Source organism: Grus americana, chromosome 6 (genome assembly GCF_028858705.1).
Source record: "Grus americana isolate bGruAme1 chromosome 6, bGruAme1.mat, whole genome shotgun sequence".
Lineage (NCBI taxonomy): Eukaryota > Metazoa > Chordata > Aves > Gruiformes > Gruidae > Grus > Grus americana.
In genome coordinates this window covers 6,225,828-6,248,439 of record NC_072857.1, presented here as the reverse complement: position 1 = coordinate 6,248,439, position 22,612 = coordinate 6,225,828, and the positions used below count along the sequence as shown (strand labels likewise).

The window sequence follows — 22,612 nt, the reverse complement described above, 5'->3', positions numbered from 1 at the left end:
CAGTTAAATAATCTACTAGACTTTAAATCACCCATTTAACCCTTAAATTATAAAATCATTTAAAGGCCATACCCGAACCTTTCAACATTCACAACCAATGTTAATCTTTGATAAACTTTCCAGGTAAAATGCATAAATCTACATCCTGTAAATCCTTTCGGTTTCTTTTCTTGATTTCTTAATCCCATAGCTCTGAAACATTTTTTACTCTGCAGAAAAAAGTATGTGATATGTATCTCCTTCTCCAGCATAGAAAATTGACTACACAGTTGACTTTTAATACTTTACAGCAAGGGATGATGGAAAAGATCTCTACCTTCACATTGTCTATTCCTCTTGTTTCTCTGAAATCCAGGTTTACACTGACACAGTAGGGATGTTTCTGTTTGATTACAATATGCATCATCTCCACAAGGATTCACATTATCTTCACATGTATATTCAGCTACACCTAAATGTAAACAAAATGTATAAACAAAACCCTGATAGATTTGTTAAAAATGAGATCTAAAGTAACAAAAAATAATATCACAAATTTATCTTTCTGTTAAAAGAATATCAAGGTAAATTTTAAACAAATATATGACACTACAAGATTTACCTACATATGCATATAAATTGACATTAATTGAGATACTTCATTTCACATCAAGAATTTAATATTAAAATTTATCTTGCTGCAGATAAGAAATAAAATGCAATCACCATGTAGCTAAACTACTTCAAAAACTCAAGAATTACTCTAAAAACTACCACAACCAGAACTGCTATAAAATTTGCTTTCCTCTTGTGGTATGTCAAATAGAATTAAGTTCTCAAAAAAAAAAAAACCAAACCCCAAATTTAAGTTTCATTAAATTCCGCATTGTTGAATAGGTTTTGCATGGATGAAAGTCTTAGTTAATTATTTCTTATTTGCTACAATCATGAAAACATATCTTGTCAGCCAAACTCACTTATTTTGCAGTCTTGCTCATCTGAACCATCTCCACAGTCATCAAACCAATCGCACTGTAGCTCCATTGGAATACATTTCTTATCGTTACAAGCAAACTCATCTTTTTTACATGGTCTTGCTTTATATGTGATTTTATCTATATAATTACAAATTAATAAGAGAAAAATAAATCAGTATTTAAGATTCTTAGATTATTTTAGACACATACAAATGGAAATGACCATGAAACATTAAGCAACTGGAAATTATTTCAAGCTTAATTTCTTTCAATTTCAAACTCTGATCTACTAACCTCCAGTTAAGCTTTACTGAAGGACAAGCAGATCTCTGTAACAAAGTTTGCCTTCAAGTTGTTTTCTTTGATCTGAATGCCTTGAAAGGTAATATCACCTACCGCAGTGATCTTCATCCGAGTTATCACCACAGTCATCAACCTCATTGCAAATCTGCTCAGGTCGCAGACAAACCCTGTTGTTTCTACATCTGTACGGCCTTGTTGGAGGGCATGGAAACTTTACTGTATATTAAAAAAAAGAATCAGCTATTACCCAGCTAGTACTCTTGAACCTTCTTTAATGTCTCCTTATCAAAGCAATAAGCAGGCATGGGAACACAGCTGTACTTGACATATGAATGGTACTTGATTTTAACTTCTGGTATCTAATGGAATAACACTTGAACAATGTTTACAGTATAAGTTTTTCATTTAGGGAATGAAATTATTTTGTGTGATAAGGGTAATTACACCTCTTTTTGAGAATCAGTAAATATGACAGAAATAAAATAAAGTAGGAAGTGTAATGATGGTCAATATTTCAATGTAGAAGTAACTTTTTCCCATCTGTGCATTTCCTACAGAAAGATTAATTTCTTACAAATATCTGATCTGAAATTATATGAATAGCAATAACAACAGAAAACTATATCCCACATTTCAAGCTAATCTTTTAACAGTCAAATAAAGAAAATGCATATGTCCTTATATATTTATGTATGCTACATGTCATTTCTTGCTTTATTACAGGAAAAGCACTGAAAAATTTAATGTCATACCACACATTTCAGCAACTTCATCAGAATTATCTCCACAGTCATCCTCGCCGTCACAAACCCAAAAATGTAGTTTGCAGAGGGAATTGTTGCACAAAAATTCATCAGCTCTACATATATTTCCCCCTGGAAGGATGAAGACAGAAAAAAACCAGGAAAACAGAGAGACAAAAGAAAGTCAATTGTTGATAAAACCAGTGCAACCACTTATCACACACTATCTGCAGAGAATGATGCATGCAGCATAACTACACGAACAAATCCCAAATGAAAGGGTTGGAGAGACAGAGAGAAATACTCATTTAAACACCTCTTCCTTGACCATACACTTCTTTGACTTTCTGTTCATGACTGTTAGCTAGGAATTACCTCGTTGGCCTGACTAGAAAGGAAGACACTGACAACTCACCAGCTAGGCATGTTCATGTTCCCCTTGCATTTAGCCAGGAGATGCTTAAACTGTCCTTGTGTCTGTAACTTCCTTTGGTGATGCTGCCTTTCAGAAAAGACCTGGCTGGGTACATCGATAATCTGTGCTATCAAAGAACAGTACAAACCGGAAGACCGAAATACAGCCAAACATGAAAGGCCACTTCAGTCCAGGTTTGTTTTGCACAAATGTCTGATCCTCCACCTATTCTTACTCCTACTCTCTGAGCCACACATTGTGTTCAGAAGAGACAAACTGATTGTAGTCCCTTAGCCATCAGGTAGCATCTTTTTCTTCTCCTGAGGAGTAAGAGGTTTGGCCAGGCTTGTAACATCCCCATTAACTATAAACTCTAATTAGGGAAGATCTAGCCATGTAGGCACAGAGTAGAAAAGACTAAGTGACCTCTAACAGTCTCTTCCTTTTTGTAACTTCTGAAATTTCTCATTACAGTATTTACTGAACATGGATGCAGCAAGAATAAATTCTTCCATGTATCCTCAGTATTGATTGAACTCTGAATCATCTAACAAAATGGAACGGAGGGTGAGAGAAAATGTTTTAACTTGGAGTGCTCAAGCTTTAAAAATTGGTTCAAGTTGGATTCAGTTTTAATATGTGTAGCAGCAAGAATGCGTTTTGTTTCAAAATTATTACTAAATTTTACCACTACCAATCAACAAAGTTATGGAAACTTCTTGAAATATAACACATTTTTATGGTAACTGGAATCCCAGTTTCCTGAGAGGAGTTGAGTGTAAAAATATAAAGCTGTGTACCTGCAGGGGAGGAAACAATGAAATTTTATATGATAACACCAAAATTCTCACTGTAGCTTACTTCAATGCTTTACACCCACCCTAACAGTTAGATGAGGCTCCAGTAGCTTTTTACTCATTCAATCAATGCCCTGTTCACACCCCATTAAAATCAACAGAAGGCTTTCTTTTGCTATAAAGGGTTCAGAATGGTTTAAATTTTTTTCCAGAAAATTAATTTGCATGAAATACCCACCGTGTAAGAGGATGTTGCGAACTCTCACACTATGTTACCAAGTATAATTCACTCTTATTGCAAATATAACTTATGAACATTAACAGAAATATTCTTTGTTATTATCCAAGGAAAAAATATATGAAATTCAAGCATTCTTCATGATGAAAGACATGAATATAAACACTTCTGTGTGTAATCACAATAAAGCCATAATTCTAGTTGTATAATAAGCTTGAAAAGAGCTATGTTTATAAACATGCACAGTGGGCTACAGATAAATATTACGGAGATTGTTTTAGAATGCTGTAGAATAAAACTTCTTTTGTGTTTGCAGTATTTCCAAAGAGGAAGAAATTAGTTATCAGTGAGATAAACTGGCATTTGTTTCATGTGATTGCTCTGCCTGTCAGAATTCCTTTATAGAATAGATTCCTGTAACAGAAATCATAATTGTGACATAAATACAAAGTATTATAGCAATAACCAGCTAGGCAAAAGGCTTCTTATTGCATTATAAGCAATTTGCAGTTCACAGAAGCTCCATTATGCTATCCAAAGAATAATGTGGGTTTCAGATAAAATAGGCACGTTACTACTTACTTACACTTCATTGGTTTTTAAAGAGATACAGGCCAGATATTTTAAAAGCAGTTTTAAAATGGACTAGAAGTTTTTTCAACTTTGTTATCTCAGTCTTCTTAAAACAATTAATTCTTCAACACGTCCAAATATGATGTTTTTCTCTTTGCATCTAAACATCTCTGGAACATTCTTTTCATTTTCTTCATTTTCTGGTGTCTCTTTTAAACTTAATCATTCCATAAAACCTTTTTCCCTAGTGGTAAGTATTGCTTAATAGACTTAGGACAAAATAAAGGAAGGATATTTTACTCTGCAATTGCTTGCTTCACCTCTGATTATTATTATTTATTATTGTCCTTCATTATAGTTTTGAAGTTACATACGTCATGTGATTGTACATGACCAATACACACAACTACTCACTTTAAAGAAAAAAGAAAAATGTGGGAAAAACATGAAGCTGACAAAATGCTGAGTAAAATTTTGCTTTTTAAAACATTTCTTTAATTTGAGAAGTTCTGTGTTTGTCACAATTGCTGAATCACTACACTTATTAAGAATCTTGTGCACAGTTACACTGCTACTGCCTGGTAGCTGAAGAAAGGATCAGTTAAATCAGAAATAAAGACTTTTGCATGGTCTTACACTCAGAAGGAGTAATATGGGGAACTTGTTTAATAATATTTAATTGCATATATTTCTGTGTGTGTATATATATAGACATATATGTAAATATATATGAATGCTCACTTAAAAAGCCATATTAGAACACGATTTGTGAATTTGCAGTAACTATGAGAATTCTACCAACAGATGTATTTCTCAAAAACATATTTGGAAGTTAAATCATAAGCATAAAAGTCTGAGTGTTGTGTTTACCTTCATGTGAATCAACTTATGTGCACAGTTCTGCTAAGGAGAGCGAGAATTCAAAATGTGGTTTTATGGGTTCTGGTTAGTTGCAACTTTTCACCTCCACAGAAATAAATAGAAAACTGGGGTCTTAAGACTACTTATTTAGCAATTTTTCGTTATATTGCATGGCTTTGTAATTTACTGTTGCCTATAAAACTGTAAATTAACTGGACTTATTACTGATTTCTCTGAGGAGATAGCATATGATTCCAATAATGCTCCTTGGGGAAGGAAGCGCAAAGAAGGAGCAATGAGCTGTGAGTTAGAAACAATGCAAGTTTTGCTTTGTCCTGCAAATTGCTTCTGAAGCTGCTATATCGTCTTTGTTGAAAGAGGTCGCAGAGCTTTCATTTCATCATGCACAATGTCCAGGGTACCACTAACTTACAATGTGTGTTCATACAAAAATCACTAAAGTAAGCCTTTTAAAGAAAAGTGTCTCTCACCTTGGTCACAGTTTTCTTCGTCACTGCCATCCACGCAGTCATGGATCCCATCACAAAGCCATCTGACAGGGATACAGTAGGCCCTATTTTTGCATCGAAACTGATCTTCTTTACATTCTGTTACACAATCCATCTGTGTGAATACAGATAACGAACTAAGCATTACTGAATTAGAACAACAACATACTTAAGACAAACCTATCAAAATTTACCAACACTGTTTTTGATTGCCCTTCGTATTTAATACAATGAAGTTGTCCCTGACAATGGAATGTGCAATTAAATACTTACTGAAGTCCAAGTGAAATTGTAACCCACTTTATATATGTTCTGATATTACTTCTTCATGTTGCTTAGCATTAGCAATGGAAATAATGGCCAAATTTACATTTCTGAAGTCAGTTGCCCTACGAGAACCAACGTTGGACATGAGGACAGCTAAACTGGCTCACATCCACATTGATCAGGACTAGAAACCTCCAGAGCGGATTGTCTTGACCTGCACTGTGTAGCATTTGGCTCAGGCATCCTTCAGGCTCTAACTGGCACCTTTATGGCCAAATTTGTTCACTCCAAAAGGTGGCCGCCGAGCAAACAAACATAATGCAGTGTAACTGCCAGGGAACCAAAATCATGGGAATAAGTTATCCGACAGTGTTCAATGGATTAAAAAAAAACCCCACCCAAAACATTTGACTTTTCAATTATTTTCAGTTCTAAAACTGTTAAATTCATGTCAGATGGTAGGGGAAAAAAAAAAATCAACAGAAATTTGTCAGCTACCTCATCAGATCCATCAGCACAGTCATACTCTCCATTACATTTCAAAGATGCCGAAATACAGCCTCCACTTGCACACACGTACTCACTTGGAGAGCAGGTTGGAGATGCTGGTTACAAACACATATTTTAGCATTAAGAAAAAGAGAATTAATAAATAAGTTGCTTTATAATTTAACGTTTTCATCTGGTTAACATAGCGAGCAAACATATTTGCAGTTGAACGGAGGTTTTCTAAACACTCATAAACTACAACAAAATATTTGACAAAACTTAATTGTTACATCCCAAATAAAATGTATAATGATAATGAATGGATATTTGTGTTTTATCACTGAGAAATTTCTTTTTGTGTTTTTCTTGTGCTTGGTAACAATGGTAACACACATACACATAATTCATAGAATGAATGCATTAAAAAATCTGCATTCTTTAAAATTGGCTTAGGGTTTAGCTAAAGGTATGTAAGTACTTATAGTTAAGTAAGATACATTTATAGGAAACCGTGGTTTTAGAAAGCATATGTTATTACAATTAAAATAAATGCATATTACTCAGTTTTACTTAAAATACAAATGGATATTTTTGTCACATTGGAAATCAGGGGAGTTTTGTCATAGGCTTTTATCAGTTGCACCCATCTAGATGAAGCTTACAAAAAATTTAGCAAAATTCCTGCCAAAATAAACAACTACGTTTTCCAAGACAGTAATAAGGAAATAATAACGAAAAAAATAGTAATTTGCTAGAGAAAACCTTTACATAAGGACTAGTAAAAACTGAATGAACACCACAAAGCGAAAAGTCCCCAAAGACACTTTAGTAACATGCCAAGAATTACTGCTCTTTGTAGAGCAGAATTTTATAAACCGAGTATACATTATCAAATTACATTTCAATATAATTAAGTGCCATTCCCCCCAACAAACTTCATATTGCATAGCTGTATGTAAATAGGGTTTTCTAAACATGAGTAGGACAACACAATGATACACATTTAAAAAAATAAAGTATTTCAGATCTCTTTGTACTCCTCCCTAACTCCTAGTGCACAAGGAATCTTGCTTTGTTGATTTATTTTCTCCTTGTTCATTCTGATTTATTCCTTGCTTCATTTTATTTCTCAGCATTATTTAAAACAATACCTGGTTCACAATTTTTCTCGTCGTCCCCAAGTTTGCAGTCTTCATGACCGTCACATTTCCATTTTGCTGATATGCACTGACCATTGGAACACTGGAACTGATCCCTTGAACAGCCTGTTTCGCAATGCCTCTGGTACAACAAAACCAATGTACATACAAGATCAAGAGTTTCATATAAATATTAGTAAATATACAGCCTATCAGAGAAGTTACAGCCTATACCCCTCCACACTATGAAATACAGTAATACCTTATGAAATTAAATATATTTGTAGATATGATTCATGTAGGGTGGCTTGCACCCTCTAAGTAGGTGGGAAGCACCTGAAATCCAGCACTTCCAGGCAGGAAAGGAGAAAGGACAAAAGGGACAGGAAAGAACAGTAAAACAGCAAAGCAAATATCCGGTGAGCTTCTGCTACACAAGAAACAGTTTACATAGTGTTTTCTCAAAAAAAACCCCAAACCCCTCACAAATCAAACCACACCAAACCAAACCACTGTTGTGTGTAGAAAGAGTGGCTCCCCAACCAGGACACAAAATATCCTCCAGGATGGGAGGAGGTCCAGATTCTTGCTGGGACAAAATGATGTAGACTATGTTAAACATGACTTGATTTTATTTGCCTGTTCTCTTTTTAGGATAACTATTTCAATAGGTTTAGTTTTAATTTAGTAAAGACATTTGCATGTACGGATTCATGTACAGAAGTCCCATTGCTGCTTTTTAGAATATTCTTATGTGGGAATCCATTCTCCAGCAATATAAACCTACTAATTTCCTAAAGAAGTATTTTTCCTGGAAGAAGCCTACCTCATCTGAGCCATCTGCACAGTCATAGTCTCCATCACACCAGAATCTTGCTGAAACACAGTCTCCATTTGCACAAAGAAAGTCTTTCAAAGTGCATGTTTGAGGCTCTAAATAAAGAAAAGTAACAACCCTAGGTTTATTAGCATTTCCATAAAGTATTTTATACATAATGCCCCCGCAATCGCTCAATGAATGACTACAACAAACTAACTTGCAAACTATAAGGATTTTTTTCGTGTGTGATTTTGTTTCATAACATTTTATAACTAAATTTAAGTTAGTTATACTAAAACCATAATGAAAATACTTTCATTTCAGTTCTATCAAATTTGGAAAATTATGTCATGCTGACTATATAAATATTATTTATTTCAATGCATGTATGTTATTACGGGTTTTGTGAGGTATGTACCACAGACCAGAAATTCATTTTGCACCTGTCAATTAGAACTAACCAGATCTTCAATTTTCATCATGCAATAGCGTACCATTTATCACGTACATTTTAACGTATACGTGTTCGTGTCAAGAGTCAGCTTCCCCTGTGCTAAGCATTCAGGGGAACAGCATTGAGATGGTAAACGGAATGCCTAAGAGGGAAGGTTCAGAGTTTCAAGTAAAATAATTCAGTTTTCCAGAAATTAACTACAGGAGGAAGCATGACACTAATCCACGGACTTAAATACTGACAAAATTGTTAGAGAGAGTTAACAGAATGAGAATATAGTGAGTTGCAAAAGTCAGTGGAAAGTATAGTTTCATAAAAAACCACTACTGACAATTTGTAAGAAAACATAGAAAAGGAAAAAAAAGGTAAGGATAAGGATGTAATTTTCAAGTAAGTTTAGGGAAACAGAAGGGAGATGTTAGATAAAAATAATCTAAGGAACTTACAGATGGATAGGAGACAGTAATGGTCGGAAGGTAAGTGGGATGTTTTGTGATAAATGGGTATGTTGTTCTACTCCCTGGGGAGAAACAAAACACGGGGAGGTCTGAAGTCATTATAAAAGGCAGACACAATAAAGGGGAAGGGTAGACACAAAATTAATTCAAGGTACAGGCAAAGCACACAGGACAAGCAGGCTGCAGGGAGTGATGGACTAATCCTGGGAAGGTGAGATTGGCTGTTTCAGCCTATTTACTTCACTGTCTGCACAGCTCTGCGCTGTCGCTACTGTGCCGCGAAAACGCTGGCAAGGGGAGCAGTGCGGAAGATTCCCCCAGCGGAATACTACATGCTTTCCTCCTGAAAATGAGGACCATTACAAAAGACAGTGGAAAATAATGGCGTTAGTGTCTGGACTTTGGACCACGAGATGAAACAAAGGTAGAGAGGTAGTGGTGATTGAGCAGAATTTAAGCGAGACTCTACTTTAGAGTTTGCCTGTCAGGGAGCTTTGGGAAAGCGGGACTGGAAAAGCAAACAAGGATTATTTGTGGGATTATTTCACTCACAGTAAACATTGCAATATGTAAATAATGTAAAAGGAAGAATAAGGATTAATTAGTAAGACCTCTTCAACAGAGAGATGGGAAAAGAGTTCAGGCAAATGGTAAATGACAGTGACTAATCAACGGAGGAAGGGTAAAAAAGAAAGGAGAGGCGGAGAGCAGACAGTAGCGATGGACAGTAACGGATTGGGCGATGCTGAAGGGCCCCTGGGGAAGGTGGAAGCATGACTCCTTTTGAAAAACATATCACAGTGATCAAGGAAAGCAAACACAAAATTAGAAGCTTCCACTTGAGAAGAATTTTGTAAATACCAGCACAAGAATACAAAAGACGTGAATTGCGCAGATCGGAGGTAAAGCTGAACTTAGGTTTTTATCTGGATTTGTAAATTTATTTTTTTTCAGTAAAGGAATAGTTTTAATGACCCTTTCAGCTTCTTTTTTTTTTTCTTCACTTCATTGAAAAAGTTTGAAAGTTTTTAAGAGAAATTTCATTTTTCGGGTAGGCACAACTTTTCAATTTTGAAGTTGTAGGAAAGTCGTAATAAAAGCAGATCTACAGCAATTGCATCAGTTCTCCAGCAATGCTGTATTTAAGCAAAGCTAAGGGTAGCACTTGATATGGATTTTTAGATTACACACATACTACTTCTAATTTTTTTCAAAGCAACAGTTCATTGCTATAAACGTTAGTAAATCACTGACATGTGATTCTTTTTGTTGCCAACAGGCCAGGAAGAGGAAGTTCAAGATATGATAAATTATGTAAAGGAAATAATTTGTGGAAAAAGTAATTCACATGCAAATAAACATTTGTCATGTTTCTACACTGATTTGCAAAATATAAGCAAATACATTTTCTATACTCCTAATGAATTATTTATAAACAGAGATTTGACTCTGGAAAAATGTACACAATAAGCTAACTTCTCAATTCTCTGTTTGCAAGAAATATTTCTTCTGCTGCTAGAATATAACTCTGTGATTTACATATGAACACAGAAGACTACTTTCCCAGCAGTGCTCAGACTGTTAGTAATGGAGTAAGCATTAACAGACTTCTGTATAACCAATGGAGGACAGCATCTTTCAGCTGCTGCTTTATAAAAACATTGAAACTCCTTCCCAAGAAAAGCATTTTTGAATTATTAGAGAGAATGTTATTTGAAACACAGCACATAAGATGATCTACTTCCTTCACATTTTTAAGTCTGAAAATAATCTGTAGTCAACAGACATTTGACATCAACTTAAACAATCAAACTTTTAAAATAATTTCATATTTAGAGTTCAATTTTGTATTTAATTACCACAGATATTGTACTATGTCATGAACTGAAAATATTTTTTAGGAGACTAATTACTTTATACAAGTCAGAGGGAAAAAACCATAACTTTTTTCTTAAAATAGCATATGAAGGTCAAACTTACAGTGTTCTTTCGCTGTATTTGTACAGGTTATATATGTTTGCTCTTTGTGAGAATTCTATGTCTTATAACAGCTGCTACAAAGTCAACTTTTAGAGAAACTAATTTGTATATTAGAAAAGGTGGAATGTGTACATAGAAAAACAAACAACAGCAAAACAAACATGGGATAGAAGCACTTCAAACAAAATGAATTAGAAGTGTACATCGACCTCTTGATTCCTCCTGGCATTTGGCAAAGATTTAGAGGAATTAGGGGACATACTTAGGGCACACTTTGTTGTGACGAATGAGTATTTATCAGATCTACTACTACATGGTGGTGTTGGAGTTGAACCCTTTCAATAAGCCAAGGCAGAGTATCCAGTATGGTGCATCCACACAACATCAGAAAAACAGTATTGTCATGATGTTGTGAGTTAATCCCAGAGGGCAGCCAAGCCACACACAGCCACTCAGAACGGTGACAGTTCAAAAACTTGTGGGTTGAGAAAAAGACAGTTTAATAGGTAAAGCAAAAGCTGCACGCACAAGCAAAGCAAAATAATAATTTGTTCACTGCTTCCCATCGGCAGGCTGGTGTTCAGCTGCTTGCAGGAAAGCAGGGCTTCATCTCGTGTAATGGTCTTGGGAAGGCAAATGCTGTAACTCTGAACATCTCCCCTTCCTCCTTCTTTTCCCCAGTGTTTTATTGCTGAGTGTGATGTCATATGGTACGGGATATCAGTTGGGGTCAGCTGTCCTGGCTGTGTCCCCTCCCAACTTTTTGTGCACCCCCAGCCTACTCGCTGGTGGGGCAGAGCATGAGAAGCAGAAAAGGCCTTGATGCTGTGCAAGCACTGCTCAGCAACAACTAAACCATCAGTGTATCACCAACACTGTTTTGGTCACAAATCCAAAACACAGCACCATAGGAACTACTATGAAGAACATTACATCTATCTCAGCCAAAACCAGTACGTATGACAAAATGGAAGAGGAGAAAAAAACCAAACCACCCTTCCTCATAATTCTCCATTCCCATACTGCTAAAAACAATACCCTGGGCTACCCCGCAGAACGAATGCCGGTAAGCACAAGATCATGAGTCATAGGTGGGTTTTTTTCCATATATTTAATGTGGCATTAAATGTAGATTTTCTTTACTTATTTATTTTCAGTAACTTTACTTAGCATTGTATGTCACCAAAACAAAGATGACACTTGTTCTTTGTTAATCTAGGCATAAGACTGGTAAGTCTGGACATCTAGCTGCTTTGAGACAACTGACGCTAGCCGCTGCCTGATCTGCACTAAGTCAGATGAGCCTTAAGCAATGTAAAGAATGCGAATTTACAGCACTGTCCACTCAAAATTTACTCAAGATGACATTATGAGACATTCCAGCTTAGTTTCTTTCAATATGCTAGTTTAAAATGTTTTGACTTAAACATTACATAGTTGCTGGTTCTAATTGCCTTTGGGATACAAACTTATCCCAGGACAAAATTAATTAGTTTTCTTGACAACTTGGAGGAGCAACAGAACAGTATTGAGAAGATTCTATAGCAACAGTAATATTTTTATGCTGATTGAATTCATGTCTTCCTACAGCATTATTACATTTGCTTTGCTTCAATGTTTACAGAGTATTATATTTTCTTTAATTACATTCAATAAAGCATTACTGGTGCCTTTTTTTCAGCAGGAATAAGATATTCATTACTATGGAATTTTCCTTTTTTGAAGTTCCCTGAAAGAGAAAATACTATTTTGCTCTAATTTGTTTTTAAAAATCCAAATAACCTCTGAAAGCAAATCCCTCATCCAAAAAGATATTAACTCAGAAGAGTTAAAAATGCATTCTACTTTGCTCAGTGCTAACTCAGTATGGACCTATAACCTTCCTAATAATTCTTAGTTATTTGGGAGGGCCTAAATACAGTTAAAGAACAATAGACTGTACAACAAATGCAGTTAAATAATGAAGTCATAAGAGGCACAACTATTTGCATTATACCACTAATGATTTATCACACCCATATGTGATTTTTTTTAACAGGCATTCTGTTTCACCAGGATGCTGTGTGTGCATGCAAAGAAACTATACAGAGAAATGTAAATACTTGAGCTGAATTTCTATAATTTAATGAATTCATTCTGCTTTCTTGAGAAACAACTAATTTTCTGATAAAGTTGCCTGACAAGCCCTTTTTAAATTCATGTATGCTATGAACAACTTATGATAATGTGCAATGTAATATATTTTGTCAAATGCTTTTGAAGTTCTAATTTCATATATATTTGTTTCATTACACTTTATAAGTGGCTTGACAGCTTATAAAGAATTTTATACACCTATTTCAAACAACTGAACAATATTACGTATTTTCCCAATGCTTCCAAGATTTTGAATTTTACAACTGTGTCAGCCTACTGTACTTAATTTAAACAGCAGAATACGGGACTCAGAAGTGAAGTATGCATTTGATAAGCAAAAGAAAACAAACAAACAAAAAAGCTAACACAAACTACAGTTCACCACTCCGGGCTTTAGTTTGAGGCACAGGCTGTGTCTGGGTACTCTCAACTCACTAATTCCATCTATTACAATTAAGCACAGATGGCTTTATCTGAAAGTTTAGAGAATGGCCAAGAACTGAATATATAATTTAATTATTGATGTGAACACAAAGATGGCAAGCTTAATAAACAATTTAAAAAAAAACCCCGAGAGATGATTGCTCCCTGATTATTTGAATTTTTTTATCACTTTGTACTATGATAATCGAAACTTCAGGGAAGAAAATTATTAATACTGGATGATAAATACATCCCACTTCACACATGGCAAATTTCAAATAAGATTCTTGACACTTCTTTTGCAAACAACAATAACATTTTGTGGTTTGGGGGTTTTTCTTTTTTTTTTTTTTTTTAATTTTCAAATTTTCAAAAGATTACCTAGTCATATAGATTAACACTTCTATAGCAAAACCATGTCTCTTTCTTTGATTTTTACATGAGGATAAAAGAACATAAAATAATTTCTTGCTATTTATAATATAAATGAAAATGGAAAAATCCTACTGGCATTAATAATCAATTCCTAAGTAAAATCTCCCACAAAGTTAAGAAAGCTTTTCTATGTCAACTTCCCCCCCGAAGGTATAACAATAAATGGCTCCGAGTGATTACTGAGCCACATGACATTTTCCCCTTTAGATGAAACACCTGCATATGAAAACTACAGCACTATTGCCTGCAGTAACTCAGAACATTTTCAAACGTAGATATTAATTAAGAGGCAGAGAAATCCACTTTAACCTTTCAAGCAGAATGAGCTAGTCTTCAGACATCCCGTACCTATGGATACTCTGTCTCGAATTGGAGAAAGGAGCAGACAGCTCTTACACAGCATAGGAATGCCTAATTTATTAAGCCTTCTAGGTTATTACCTTGAAGATACCACACATACATTCACGATATACAATCAGGAATATGCATTCAAGATTATCCACACAAGAAGATAATAATTGCTTGGATTTCTAAGTACAAAGGAAAAAAAGAACAGAAATTGTCAACTGACGAGAAGGCACTTCAGAACTATTTGTGGAATTTCCCTCTTGAAATATTTTATAAAGACAATGATTACGAGATAAAACCATTAAGAATTTGTCATTTCTTCCTGAGAACCACATTTAAATTAACTTACTGAAAGTAGTATTACAGAGATTTATTATGCATTCAGGTTCCTCATAGGTAGGAGAGAACTAGGCTTACTGAGCTACGTCAAATAACAACATCTACTTCTTCATGTGGTTAAGTATTATAGAAATGGACTTCTCATGATACAAAACAAGGGACATCATCTCAGGAATGTAATGAATGCAATGAGCAGGTAGTGTTTGAGCAAACTTTTTATCACTTTATCACTGAGTAGTTTTTATATTTCTTAACTAAAGATAAGAAATGCAATATGTAACTTACTGACAAAAGTAACGTAAGTGTAGTATTTATTTTGACTTCATCAGATTAATGAGAAGTCATAGGTCAGGCATTTTTGCATAGCTGATACAGAATTACAGCTGTTTATAAAAATAAATAAAATTGGAAAATTTCTGCAAGGGACATTTTCAGTATTAGTGAACTAATTTTCCAACAGGTCAGATGGTGTTGTACAAAAACTTACACGTGCAGCTTATCAGAATTAAAAAGTTTCCTCTTACACGTTTGTGTTGGGTTTGTGTGGCAAGGTTTTGGTAGCGGGGGGGGCTACAGGGGTGGCTTCTGTGAGAAGCTGCTAGAAGCTCCCCCTGTGTCTGACAGAGCCAATGCCAGCCCGCTCCAAGACAGGCCCGCTGCTGGCCAAGGCCAAGCCAATCAGCGCCTCTGTGATAACATATTTAAGAAGAAAAAAAACAGTTAGAGAGAGAGAGCTTTTGCAGCCGGAGAGAGGAGTGAGAAGATGTAAGAAACTCTGCAGACACCAAGGTCAGTGCAGATGGAGGGGGAGGAGGAGCTCCAGGCGCCGGAGCAGAGATCCCCCTGCAGCCCGTGGTGAAGGCCATGGTGAAGCAGGCTGTCCCCCTGCAGCCCATGGAGGAAGGATGAGGGGGTGTAGAGATTCCACCTGCAGCCCATGGAGGACCCCACGCCGGAGCAGGTGGAGGCACCTGAAGGAGGCTGTGGCCCATGGGAAGCCCACGCTGGAGCAAGTTCCAGGCCGGACCAGTGGACCCGTGAAGAGGGGAGCCCACGCCAGGGCAGGTTTGCTGGCAGGACTTGTGACCCCGTGGGGGACCCCACGCTGGAGCAGTTTGCTCCTGAAGGTCTGCACCCCGTGAGAGGGACTCCATGCTGGAGCAGGGGAACGATGAGAGGAGTCCTCCCCCTGAGGAGGAAGAAGCGGCAGAAACACCGTGAGGTGAACTGACCGTAACCCCCATTCCCCGTCCCCCTGTGCCGCTGAGGGGGGGGAAGGTTGAAGCCGGGAGTGAAGTGGAGCCCGGGAAGATGGGAGGGGTGGGGGGAAGTGTTTTAAGAGTTGATTTTATTTTCTCATTCCTCTACTCTGTTTTGCCTAGTAATAAATTAGATGAATTCCCTCTCTAAGTTCGGTCTGTTTTGCTCGTGACAACAATTAGTGAGTGATCTCTCCCTGTCCTTATCTCGACCTACAAGCATTTCGTTATGCCTTTTCTCCCCTGTTTAGCGAATGAGGGGAGTGAGAGAGCGGCTCTGGTGGGCACCTGGCCTCCAGCCAGGGTCAACCCACCACAACGTTTCTAAACTGGCTCCACTCCTGATAACATGTACTGAGGAAAAATGTTACTTACTACAGTTTTCTTCATCGGAATTATCACCACAATCGTTTTGGCTGTCACATCTCCAATGATCTGGAATACAGTTGTTGTTTTTGCACTGGAATTCATGAGGACCACAGGTTTTTTTATCTGTAATTAAGATGAATATAATTTACATCATTGCCGACAAAGGGTCAAAATGGGAAAGACTGCTACTAAACAGTGACATGACAATATTGCTAGATACATTGAAGAAGGAACAACCGTAACACTTGAAATGTTATTTTCAGAAATAATTTATTTCTCATACCACATTCTTTAATATTCTATTTATTAATTCATACCAAAAGATATATTCTCATAAACATGATGATAAAATTAAAACACAGACTGTATACACTGTCATTTAAAGTAAAAAAATATAAAACTCAGAAGTGATCACAAATTAGTTTGAAGAGAGGGTATTATTGCACTGAATCTCAAAAACTGCATTGACTTTTACTTGAATTTAACTGTAAATTTGCTTTACAAAAGATCATATCACAGTAAACCACAAGAATATTTATTCAAAAAATGTACAAAATATAATTTCTCAAAATTTACGTTTACATATAATAATTTAAGACTAATCATACCAAACAGAAACCTTTGCATTTTGATTTACATTTTCACCTTCTGACATCTTGGATTGGGAGTCTACTTATACCAAGTAAAACATTATAAAGCATATAATGCTAAACTGAGATTAATTTTCTTCATGCAGTAAATTTTCAATGAGCTTTTCTGTTCACAGAGTAGCATTGTAGGTAAAGCCTTTTGGAGAAGCATGAACATCCTGAACTCCTCCAACAGGAAGGAGCTGCCTATATTTTATTTATATTTTTTATTTCTCAAGTAATTCAAGTTCTAAGGACTGAGATGAAATGAAATAAATTAAAAAGTTATCAGGGACATTTCCTTTGGGAAAAAAAGAAGTTTGCTTTGTAAAAGCCTCAATAACATATTTAAAATTACATGTCACTGTGATGATATTTCAATACAAAATTTTTAAATTTCCATTAGGCTATTTTATAGTATGTCAGTTCAGAATTCATATTGCTATCATGACAACTTGTGGAATTCTAATATCTGACAGACTGAAAGAGGACTGAAACACCAGGTTAAATCAACCTGCTTTCTCTGCCTGTTGAATGGAAAGGACCACAAATTAGCAGTATTAGTTTCGATGCTGCAGCCTAAACTGCTACTTTTCGTGCTTTGTTTTAGGTGTAGTTCTGGAACTAGAGTGATTAAAAAACCCCTACATTTGAATATCAAGAAGGTGGAGGTAAATGGTAGGATGCTCACTTGTGTGCACTCAAAAATTTGGTAATTACACTCCCGCCTTTTGCATTTCTTCCTTATTCTCTGTCAATATCGTGATTGTAAGTAGTTTTCTCCCAAAATACTTTTTCCTACGATGTTTCTCAAGATGACAGTCTATATTTCAATCATGACATTTCAAATACTTGCATTGGCAAGCACTTAAAAAACATTTAACAGTACAAAACAAAAATATCTCCCATCCCCACCCCCCAAAGACATTGGAATTTTGTTTCTGTGGCTTTGCAAAAGATCGATTCAAATCAGAAATCCATCCTATATTTATTAAACAACTACTAGTAAAGGCTACAATCTCCCATTAACACATCTGCCCACAAAATGAGTCCTAAAGACCAGTGACAGATTATATTCTCTTTATCCTTCCACATTCAATAGAAATACCGAGATCTAATCAGCAATACACAGAAGCCAGAGATGACATCTCTTCATTTCAGATACCTGCTAGGATGAAGAGAACATGCAATACAGCTTTTCTTATTCTTCATAAAGAATTATCTAGTTCTCAAGGATGCTAAATCCATTTTCTAGCACTGCCTCTCACACTTGTGAAGAAAGGCTGGATTTTTTATTTTTTTTTTTAATTTATCCATGCCTAGTCTAACCTTATGATTACCACTGGAATATTAATCTTTCTCTTCTTACTCTATTTTTACCAAACAGAAATAAATATTTAATTCTTTCTTTATACAATATATTTTGCATGTTTGTAAGGTGCTCTCTTCTTCACTTCACAAATCTGAAAGCTTTAGTCTTCCTTTGGGTTGACAGATCTCTCATAGCAGCTTACATGTTACAATGTCTGACAAACCAGATTTGCTTGTCTTGCATTTCCTTCTTCACGTTAAAGAGAGCTGAAGAAAACACTAGGATGCTAGAACTAAGATATAACAAAGAGGAAGATTTGAAGATTTGGGAAAGTTGTGTAAAAAAAATATCTGATTTTTGAGAAAGACTGATTTACTCGACTCAAATGAAATAGTGCAAGACGTTATTGTTTAATAGTGGAATCCTGAAAAGCACACATGGGCCCCCACACATTTTGTCATTGCTGTCTTCAACACTAAATTGCTTTCCATTTTTCTTAACATGAGACCACCTTAAAATGTGAAAGTTCAGCTAGGAGTGGTACAAAGATGAAGAAGGAAGTAATGGTAAATCAATTTTCATATTTCTCTCTTCCAGTTATTAAGAGATTCATTGATCTGCTGTAACAGGCAAAGGCCCCTTCTCAGCTCTTTGTGTGCCCACCTGAGGTAGCTGCTGCTTGGGTCGGGTTCGTCTTTTCTGCATACCTAACTAGGATTTTATTTTAGAAATAATTTTAAATGAGCATTAAGAAAATATGATGAAGGCTTAAACAGAAAACAAAACAACTCCCAAAATATTACATATGTAACCTAAAAGCACTTGGTTCATATATCAATCTCTATGAAGTAAAACACTTTTTTTGTCGCTAATTGTACTACATTGCTGTTTGGGGTTTTTAATTCCGTAGATGTGCGCGTTTGTGCATGTGCGTGTGACTGTCTGTGTGCCTGAGAGGGATAAAATCCAAAGTGAAAAGAAACTTGCTTTTGATAAAGTATCAGTTAGCTGGTCTAGAGCTTGGCAGGCTGTCACTGATGCTGGATACAGGAGACTATTAGCCTGTTGAAGGAAGTTTAAGTTTATATAATGTATCGTTCAAATGTCTTAAAGAACATATTCTTCATCATCAGGAAAAATAACCTACTTCGATTTTTTAGGCTAAAAATAAAATTAATTTTTAAAAAGTGAGGAAGCAGAAAGCAGTCATATTAATGTTGACATATTATGCTAATAAAGACCTGAAATACATATAACCTTTAAAGCAGACTATAATCACTTTCCAAGAACACTCACAGCTTTCTTCAGATTCTAACTCAAACAGGGCCTTTTGTGATGTAAAGTATTAAAGTTGTGAGCAGGGACTACCATAATCTAATGACTTCTTTTAATTGCCTGGACAGAAAGCATGAATTAAGTCTACTTACTGTTCTTTGAAAAGCACCATACAGTCGTTAATAAGCATGCACTTCCTAACTCTGCTTCAATTGTCTGAGTTGGAAAGTAATCGTAGAAGACTAAATACATTCAGACTACTGCTAAAAAATTCACTGAATATATTTCCAATAACACACAGTAGCATATGCTGACTAAGCAAAATATATATGACTGTGGAGTACCTAAAGAGAGAGATTATCCTTTATACAAGTTTTGCATTGTAAGCATTTTAAAAATGAACTATAAGTGATAACAAGTTAGTATTAGCACCAACATATGCAGATCTTTAATATACGTGGTTTGCAGCTTTATAATTTAATCCTATCAAACTTTGTTCATAAAAATAACCATCTTTAACTTAAAAAAAACCCAAACCCAAACCAACAACAGCAACAAAAAAAAAACAACACAGAAGACCAAATCCTGTTAAAACTACTGCTATAATAAGGTCATTTAAACATATTTCAAATGCTAAAATTACAGAAAAATTTAAAATGTGATTAAACCCGTCCTGTTCTTGTCAAGGCTTAGTTGTTCTGTGCGTACATAACTGTGTGTGGCATAGAGATTGTGAATATGGATAAATTGTGCTTTCTTCTCCAAGACAAAAACTAAGCATTATATGCAGCTAGCAGATGTAACATAAAAATATAGGTGATTTTTCAGAGACGTGTATAATTAAGCTGTGGAACTCCTTGTTGCAGCATTTTGTGAAAACTTTACAAAGGTTAAAAGAGACCGAAATCCATTGAGGGTTATTGCATACAGAGACATATTTGACTCACAATATCTCTGATTCTCCAAGTGTTAGACACTGGAATGGTATCCCAGGGAAGTTTCATTACAGGCCTGCTTTGTTCACCTATTCTTTCCTAGATGCCAACTTTCAGTCACTGCCAGAGGCAGAAAAAAAGGCAAGATGAGTCTTAGATATGAACCAGAATAACCAGTTGTACATACTGTGACTGAAAACACCTATTTAATTTGGGATTGCACGCATTGCACCGGTATACTATATAATTGTTTGAGTAATTTGGACTTTATTCTTTCTATTGGCTAAAATAATGAACCACAGTGAAGTATCTCTTATAAATACAATTCTTCCTGTTCAGTGTTAGTTTTGGTGGGGTTTTTTTTTCTTCCTCTTTGCTTTTAAACTTTGTGTTTTGAGGATATTATTAGATGAATTATTTTAAGACCGTTTTGTGCCATATCAGTTAGGCTTGCATGGGCTACTCAAAATATGGATCCACAGTTTGGAAACTTGGAATGCTGTCTGAATTGGAAAGAAACGGCATGTTGGAGGTCAAGGTAATGGTGGACAGTGCAGGAGAAAGCACCTATGAAGTGGATCAGAAGATAAGCAGCGCCATGGTAGCTCTATGACAGCCCAGAAGAGGATATAAAGGGTCTCTATGGCAAAAGTTCATCTCCTTTGCATTTACTGTTTCTTCAAGCCAAATTATTTCTTGGACTTTAACTTTGCTCTGGTTGATATGATTAATTAGTTTCCCCTTCTTCACATTTCAAATGATGGTCTTGGATTTTCAGTGCTGAGGACAAGTTTAATCTCCTAGGCATATTTAGGCTTGTGTCAATTGCTTGAAACATGTCCATAGAAATCTGGCTGTGTCTCAGTGCTTTGTTCTTGATCACAGCCTGTAATTTTTTTACTCTGTTGTCCCAGTGGTGGTATAAACTTGTCCAGACTCGTGTTTCATTAAACATTTATTGATGCATGGATGAATAATGGTCAGCTTTGAATGTTTTGTACAACTATTTTTGCTGTTCTCTTCCACCTCGGAACATTTTTCCATCTTTTCCTTTACAGACCTACCTTGAAATTTCCACAAGTTTTTTCTGCAATTGGTGAGTACGGCTTTTGAATTGACATCCATGTCCAATGATTTTCCAATACTACTGATCCACTTATTTTGACTTTGATTATCTGTAATTAATTTTCCAGGTGGGATATTTTATTTATTATTTTCTTCCTTTTACAACAAAAAAGCTGACTCAGTACTTTCCAACAATGCAAGCAATGACTGAGAACAGCTACTACTACTATACAGTATGATCTTTTTTTTCCAAGTGATGATGTGATGATGAACAAACCAATTTCATGTATAGATCAATGTGAAAACTGCTTAGATATTTTCAACTTTCTATGAATAGTGTCTTAATAAAATAATTTTAACTGTTTCTGCAGAAATATAATCAATTCATCTGTTCTGTCAATGAGACACATGCTAAAAACTGTAGAGTTATAGTTGTGATCCAACAATGAATCTTAAAAAAAAAGCAATGGAAGAAACTCCTAGATTCAAAGCTGGTACTTATGTTCTAAAAAATCTGCCTCAGTGGGGAAGAACACTGTGGTTCTGGGTATTGTGTAAAAGCTGACAGAAATTAGGGCTTGGTTTGGCAATGATGCAATTCTATCCTTGATCTTCTCTGTAGAGGATCTGCCTCCTTAAACTATCAGATTTAAGTAAGGAAGTTTCATAAGCATCAGGGGTGCCTGGAGAAGTCCGATGGCAACGCAAAGTTTGTGGGGTGGTATGTCAGGGCACATAACTCCTTGGAGCTCACAAAGCAAAGCAAAAGTTGGTCATGTCAAGCTGGAATCTGCTCTGGACCCATCTGCACAGCCAGTCCTAACTAACTCGATATGCAAATTATTAAATTTTTCACTCTTTATGAACTCCAGCAGCAACAAAGTATGCAGAATAAATTGACAGAAACTGGATAATACTGTGAGAAAAATCAAGAATGTCACTGTATTCCAAATGAGATACTCATTTACAGCTTCTGCCAATAAAGTAGCAGTATAATATGAAGTTTATGGACTACTCACATAAAGACTACCATTCAACAAGAACTGTACGAGCCAGATACAGCTATCATATCAGACAGGTATTCT

The 22,612-nt window shown here is 35.7% G+C and overlaps 1 protein-coding gene across 7 annotated transcripts in view; it reads right to left on the bottom strand.

The window, feature by feature from the left end:
• Positions 1-22,612, bottom strand: part of LRP1B (LDL receptor related protein 1B) — a 738,176-nt gene that overhangs the window by 62,936 nt on the left and 652,628 nt on the right. For all 7 annotated transcript variants that reach the window (XR_008577717.1, XM_054830556.1, XM_054830557.1 and 4 more), the window contains 9 exons: positions 16,318-16,434; positions 8,117-8,223; positions 7,303-7,432; positions 6,161-6,267; positions 5,378-5,510; positions 2,012-2,134; positions 1,353-1,475; positions 957-1,094; positions 317-451 (listed from right to left, as the gene is read on the bottom strand). Coding sequence is in view for 6 of the 7 variants with exons in the window: in XM_054830556.1 (XP_054686531.1) it covers positions 317-451; positions 957-1,094; positions 1,353-1,475; positions 2,012-2,134; positions 5,378-5,510; positions 6,161-6,267; positions 7,303-7,432; positions 8,117-8,223; positions 16,318-16,434 (1,113 nt within the window). In the remaining variant the exon portion in view is untranslated. The remainder of the gene's footprint in view (positions 1-316; positions 452-956; positions 1,095-1,352; positions 1,476-2,011; positions 2,135-5,377; positions 5,511-6,160; positions 6,268-7,302; positions 7,433-8,116; positions 8,224-16,317; positions 16,435-22,612) is intronic.